General features: G+C 38.8%; 1 protein-coding gene across 2 annotated transcripts in view; it reads right to left on the minus strand.

The window, feature by feature from the left end:
- The window catches only part of RGS20 (regulator of G-protein signaling 20), a 42,688-nt gene extending 37,353 nt beyond the window's left edge, over positions 1–5,335 (minus strand). Inside the window, exon 1 of one of the 2 annotated variants that reach the window (XM_015567440.1) lies at positions 5,026–5,335. In XM_015567440.1, the coding sequence (XP_015422926.1) occupies positions 5,026–5,190 (165 nt within the window). In that variant the 5' untranslated portion in view covers positions 5,191–5,335. The remainder of the gene's footprint in view (positions 1–5,025) is intronic. The other variant, XM_015567441.1, reaches the window with a different exon arrangement.
- Between the last annotated feature and the right edge of the window lie 2,080 nt (positions 5,336–7,415).

Here is a 7,415-nt window from a genome sequence, read left to right on the forward strand (position 1 = left end):
AGTGATCCATAGTAGAAGCCAGTGCCAGATGGGGCTGGGACTTGGACCAGGCTTGAGTGTGGCTTCTGAGAAGGGGCCAGAAACAGCCCTAAACACCAGGCCTCTCACCTGCTCAAATGTCCCAAATTACACTGCTGGGAGTTCATTCCTTTGGACCTAACATTAGCATTCTCCATAGATTTTGTGAGGAACAAACTATTAATTCTTTTACATCTAAGTGCAAATAAATTTGAACTTTATTTTTTTCCTAATGGGAAAAACCAGGCCAGAATGAGAGAATGAGGTGCCTCGGTGATGCCTGGGGACGTTGGGGAAGTGGGTAAGGTGAGGGATGGGAGAGCAAGAGACAGAGAGAGGGAGGAAGACTTCTCTTAGATCCCAGTTTGGCCCAGACTAATGGGCATGGTTCCTGGGAGACCTTCCTTTGCTTCCTGTCCCTCACACCCTGCACATCTTCACCTTGCCTGTCTCAAGTGTTGTAAAGAATGCACAAGGGACAATGATTGGCCCCCAAAGCCTGGACTCCTCCAGGAGCCAGTAAATGATGTGAGATGCCTGGCTTTCTTTTCGAAAGCTGCAGCTCAGGGAATGAGGAAGTTTATAGACTTTAATGACACTATTAAGTTGTTAAAAATAGTCAGCTTGCAGCTATTTTTGTTTTTTAAAGATAAAAAGAAAAAAGGAATGAGTAGGACCTGGCTTTTCTTTGCTGATCATATGCTCATTTTTCTTTCTTTCTTTTTAAAAAAATATATTTTATTGATTTTTTTACAGAGAGGAAGGGAGAGGGATAGAAACATCCATGAGAGAGAAACATCGATCAGTTGCCTCCTGCACGCCCCCTACTGGGGATGTGCCCGCAACCAAGGTACATGCCCTTGACCAGAATCGAACCTGGGACCCTTGAGTCCGCAGGCCGATGCTCCATCCACTGAGCCAAACCGGTTAGGGCCATATGCTCATTATATAGACAGAAGTGTCTATATAATTAAGTGCATATCCTCCTTGGAAGGTGCTGATGTGAATAAAGCTCACTCTTCAACTTCAAAAACATATGCCCATGCCAACATGTTACCTCCTGGGTAAAAGGTCACAGATGAAAGTCTTAAATAAATGGGGCTAAATTCAACTTGCAGATGTGGAGAGAGTAGATTTGTTGTAGAATTGGAAGATGTGTGTGAAATTGGTAATACCAAATGCTTTCATCATTGCTTTCCAGTAATGTTTGATTCACCCCGTTTGGTCTTAGTTTGCTCAACTATTTTTGCACAACCTCTAGCAACTTTTACTGATGACGTATAGGTAAAAATATTTATGTGCCAGTGTGTCTGGGTTATCAGATGATCCCTCTGGCCTGACTCAAGAGAGCAGACAAGAGTCACACAAAAGCTTCACAGTCCACCTATGTCCCCTGGGGTGGGAGGCGTGTCTGGTGACTCTAAACTTTTAGTTGCTGTGGGGCCCACCCACAGAGCTTTGCTAAATAGGGACTAAACAGAGGAGATGTGTGGATTTATCTCTAAGACATGTTTACAGGCAATAAAGTGAGTCACACGACATTTTTGGTTTCCTAGTTCCAGCATTTGCTTTGTCACTATTTTTCATTTTTGCCATTCTGATAGGTACATATTGATATTTCACAGTTGTTTTGTGTTTTTCTAGTGGCTAATGATGTTATTTATTCTTTCCTGTGTTTATTTACCATCTCTGTATGCTCTTAAAGGAAATGTCTGTTCATGTCTTTTGCCCATATTCTTAGTTAGGTTGTTGTTTGTTTTTTAACTCTTGAGTTTTGAGAGGTCTTTACATATTCTGGTTATAAGTTCTTTGTCAGCTATGGGGTTTGTCAATATTATCTTGAAGTCTGTATCTTATCTTTCCATCCTCTTAGATAAGGTCATTGGCAGAGCAAAATTTTTTATTTTTCATTAATCCAATTTTTCCGTTAGGGATTTTCCTTTTGATGTCTAAAACTCTGCCCAGCCTTAGGTCACAAAGATTTCCTATCATTTTTTTTCATAAGTTTTATAGTTTTACATATAGTTGTACATTTAAGTTTATGAACTATTTTGGTTTAATTTTTGTATTAGATGTTAGGCTTAGGTGAAGGATTTTTGGAGGGTTTTATCACTGGGGCCTGGACATCTCGATGCATGTTAGCTCATATTCTCCCTGTCTACTTCTCTATTTTCCTAAACATTATATCAAGTCTGCTTTAAATTTCACCTCGTTTATTCTTTCATTAGATCTTTCTCCATATTGACATTTCATCCCTGATTTCGTACTGCCCTACTGATTTAAAGAATGTAATTATGATGATAGATATCCTCTATTATTGATATGAGTCATGCCGATAATTTGGTAATAAGATGTGATGAGAATGTCAATATGTTTGTCTTTCCCAATATATTGTAAGTCTGTAGAGAGGGAGGAGCATATTTTTCTCTTTCCCAAAACCTAGGCCAAGATTCTGCAGATAGTGAGAACTCAATGATATTAGTAGAATCAAAATGAACAGAGTTCTGCCAAGCTTATATTTGCTAGAAGAGGGATATGCTCATTTATATGTTGCATCTGAACTCAGATGCAACGTAAAAATATTTTTTATTTTATTTTTTAAATATATTTTTAATTTAATTTAATTTTTTTAAAATGTATTTTTATTGATTTCAGAGAGGAAGGGAGAGGAAGAGAGAGATACAAACATCAATGATGAGAGGGAATCATTGATTGGCTGCCTCCTCACATTGGACCGAGCCCGCAACCCAGGCATGTGTCCTTGACGGGAATCAAACCTGGGACCCTTCGGTCCACAGGCTGACGCTCTATCCACTGAGTAAAAACCAGCCAGGCATAAAAATATTTTTTAAAGGCAAAACTGAGTGGAGAGGCCAGTAGCATCCTGATTGCTCCCGCTTGCGGTGTACAGGTTGGAAGCTGTTTACTTGGGGTAATGAGGTCAGATGGCAGCTCAAATTGCCCAGTGCTAGTGCCAGAAGTATGGTTGGTTCCAGGAGGCTGTGGGAAGGCATACTGCTGATTCTTTTTAAAAATTATTTATTTATTTATTTATCGTCTAAAGTTTTACATAAGTCTCCTTTCTTCCCGATTGACCCCCTCCTCCCAGCCATTCCCACGCCAGGCAAGCCCCTACCACCCCAGTGTCTGTGTCCATTGGTTATGCTAATATGCATGCATACAAGTCCTTTGATTGCTCTCTAACCCACCACCTCCCCTGCCATTTGTCTCTGGATCTATTTTTGTTCATCAGATTATGTTGATCATTATACCTCACATGTGAGTGAGGTCATGTGATATTTATCTTTCTCCGACTGGCTTAATTTGCTTAGCATAATGCTCTCCATGCTGTTGCAAATGGTAAAAGTTCCTTCTTTTTTATGGCAGCGTAGTATTCCACTGTGTAGATGTACCACAGTTTTTTAATCCACTCATCTGCTGATGGGCACTTAGGTTGTTTCCAAATCTTAGCTATTGTAAATTGTGCTGCGACGAACATATATACTGCTGATTCTTAAATACTTTCCCAATCCATTTGCCTATGATTCCGCTTCAGCAAATCCCTCAAGACAGTTAGAAGTTTGAAATTATATGTGTCCACATATTTTTATATATTAGTATACATGCACACACTCATAACATATGTATCCTGTTGCTGTCTGTTCCCTCAGAGTAGCCTCCAAATTCTACCTTAAGAACTTCTGCCCAGGATATCCCATTTCATTCTATTTCCTGAAGACCTTGTGCTTAGGGACAATAGGGGTGTGTGGATATTCATATGTTATTTGTTCACATATGTCTGAAAGCTCAGAAGCACAGGTCAGTACAGTTCTAGAGAAAAATCTTCCTAATGATTATAAAAAACATATTCTTCTTATGAAAATTAAAATAACATGGAAGGAAAAGGGCAGATCCAGAGAAATAAAGGGTTAGCAAATAAGTGATTCTTATTAGGGTATGAGCCATGATACAGGGACAGATAAGTTTTTTAGTGTTACAGTTATTTGGACAGATTTGCTGTAGTACGATTTTGCAGCACTTAATTCTGAGCTCTGCTCATTATTTGTTAGACATTAACACATGCCCATCTCCCACCACACTAAATAACCTTTTAAGAGATAATTCCATTAATAGTGAAGAGGATTTACAGACCTACTAGTAATCAGTACTTTCTGCAAAGATACATACCACACTAAGCAGGAAAATTGTCTCTTTTTGGGGACAATGTTATCTAGTGGTAGAAATTCATTCTTAGGGAATTCTCTTTTTGAAACTGTGATTTTAAGAAAAACACCCCTTTGCTCCTTAATGCTCTTTTTTAAAAACATATACCTTACTTTATTTTTTAATTTTTAATTTTTTAAATTGATTTCAGAGAGGAAGGGAGAGGGAGAAATAGAAACATCAATAATGAGAGAGAATCATTGATCGGCTGCCTCTTGCATGCCCCCCACTGGGGATCGATCCTGTAACCCAGGCATGTGCCCTTGGCCAGAATCGAACCATGGACGGTTCAATCCGCAGAGCCAAACCAGCTAGAGCCTTAATGTTCTTTTGTTCCTTCTTTAGTATACTAATTTTTTTCTCTAGCAATTTTTGTAGAAATCAGTTCATAATTTTTCTTTTATTATTATATGAGATATAACCTTTATATTAGAGAAAAACATTCAATGGTTAATAGCAATAGACATAAAAATTTGTCAAAGTTTGGATTCTGCTTTTTAAAAACATTATCTCCGGAAACAAACAAACAAAACATAAAGAGTCTTGGTAAAGGGGAGTTGTTTAGGTTGGAGAAAATTGCACAGATCAGGTAATTATCATCAAGGTTCTTAGGGTTTCTCTTGAAAAATCTGAAAACAATTCTGATATAACATCAATAAGATAACAATTTTGATATAACATCAATAAGAGCAATGGCTCTAAAACTTACTTAGGTTTTATATTCCTTATTGATAAACTCTTTCCTTGTCAAGAAAGGATCATGGATTGAGGAGATTGTCTTACCTTGATATCATACGCAGCCTCGGTGGCCCCCTTTTTTTCTGTGGTTTGGTGAATGTTTGCATTATATGCCTCAGCCCTCTGCAGGGGCAGAAATTGCTTCCACATGGATGGCTTGCGGAAATGTTTCTGGAGGCATTCTTGGTTATCTTGGGAAAGCCTGGTCATGGTTTTACAATAAAGGCTCCAAATGAGTCCTGTAGCCTGATTTCAACACCACCAGCCAAGGTCCCCTCTATTTCTCTTCATTTGGCTAATGCTGAGCTCTCAGTCCCCTGGGGACTTCCCCGGAAAGTGACACAAATCCAAGCAAAAGGATTATCTGTTTTATGTATCAGCAGCTTATCCACTGATCTGTAGTGTTCTATTTCAGGTAGGGCCTCCTATTTTGAATGTCTAGGTATGTTAGCACTGCCCTCTACAGGTAGTAATGTATTATTAATTAAAATTTAATCCTAAATCAAAAACTGAAATGATTCAAGTGCTATATTGCTTAGTATATAATGATAAAGGAAATAGATTGCTTGGCAGAATTCTGTACTAGCAGTGTGTGGTAAGGAATAGTTCTTGGCAATCTTGGGCTATGCGATTGAGGGTCGGATGGTCCCCCTAAACTATTTAGGTTTCTTAAAACATCATTTTAGTACCAGTTAGATTTGTGGCTAGAAATGTATGCTAAACTCATACCCAAACTTAAGGCCAGGGATTATCACTCTTTATATTTGTCATGTAGAATTAGTTAAAATGAATTTCTTATGAGATAACCAGTCATCTAATGATTTAAGGTAAAATTTGGCTTATAACATCATATTTCATATTTGTACTCAATGGGCAAAAGCATTTCACTTAAAAACAGGAACAAGACAGGGATGTCCACTTTCACCACTCTTATTCAACATAGTACTGGAAGTTCTAGCCATAGAGATCAGACAAGAAGAAATAATAAAAGGCATCCAATTTGGAAAGGAGGAAGTGAAACTGCCATTATTTGCAGATGACATGATCTTGTACATAGAAAACCATAAAGGCTCCACCAAAAAACTACTAGATTTAATAAATAAATTCAGCAAAGTAGCAGCATAAAAAATTAACATAGAGCAATTGATGGATGACATTTTTATACACCAATAATGAACTCTCAAAAAGAGAAACTAAAAATCCCACTTATCACTACAACAACAGCAACAAAAAAGATACCTTGCAATTAATTTAACTAAGGAGACAAAAGACCTGTACTCTACAGGCCATAGACAAAAGAAATAGAGGCAGATATAGACAAATAGAAGAATTTGTTCATGGGTTGGAAAAATTAACACCATTAAAATGTCCATACTACCCAAAGCAATCTATAGATTCAAACCAATCCCTATTAAAATACCAATGGCATATTTCAGATTTAAAATGCTCCGAAAAGAAAGCATAGGCTGCAAAACCTCAGACATCTCTCATAGCAATATGTTTGCTGAAACATCTCCTAGAGCAAAGGAAACAAAGGAAAAAAAATAAATGTGGCTACATCAAAATAAAAATCTTCTGCATAGCAGAAGAAACTGCCAACAAAATGAAAAGGGAGCCCACTGTATGGGATGGGGATGTGCCCGCAACCAAGGTACATGCCCTTGACCGGAATCGAATCCGGGACTCTTCAGTCCCCAGGCCGACGCTTTATCCAGTGAGCCAAACTGGCTAGGGCAGTTTATTGATTTTTAAAGAGAGCAGAAGGGAGAGGGAGAGAGAAACATCAATGTGAGAGCGAAACATCCATTGACTGCCTCCTGCATGCCCCCTACCAGGTATCCACAAAAAGGGCGTGTGCCTTTGACTGGATATCAAGCCGGCAACCTCCCTATGCACGAGAGGACGCCCAACCTACTAAGCTACACTGACCGGACAACACGCATTATTATTATTTTTTTAGTGTAATTGCAAATATTGCATGGAACATACATTGTTGGCTACTAGTAAACCTGCAACCCCAGGGCAAGATAACTTTTATGACCCACGTCTCAGCATCAGTTTCATATACAATACCCGATAAGGACGCCTGCTTCATTGACCTGCTAAATCCAAATGAAAGTCAATCTATTTAAAGGCACTGAATTATAAACTTTTGAAAAGAATGACGATTAAGATAAACGAGTTTTGCCACCAGGAGGTCACAGTTCGATTTCAGGTCAAGGCACTGCCTGGATTTCAGGCTTGGTCCTGGGTGTGGGGCTTGCAGAAGGTAGCCAATCAATGATTCTCATCATTGATGTTTCCGCCTCTTTCTTCCTTTTCCTTCCTCTCTAAAATCAATTATATATATATATATGATAAACGAGTTTTGGCCTGGTTCTCGGGCTCCAGCGGGTACCCTGGCACCGGAGCGGCCTGCTGGGTTTCGGGTCCCC

The sequence above is a fragment of the Myotis davidii genome, unplaced genomic scaffold (genome assembly GCF_000327345.1).
Source record: "Myotis davidii unplaced genomic scaffold, ASM32734v1 scaffold1, whole genome shotgun sequence".
Lineage (NCBI taxonomy): Eukaryota > Metazoa > Chordata > Mammalia > Chiroptera > Vespertilionidae > Myotis > Myotis davidii.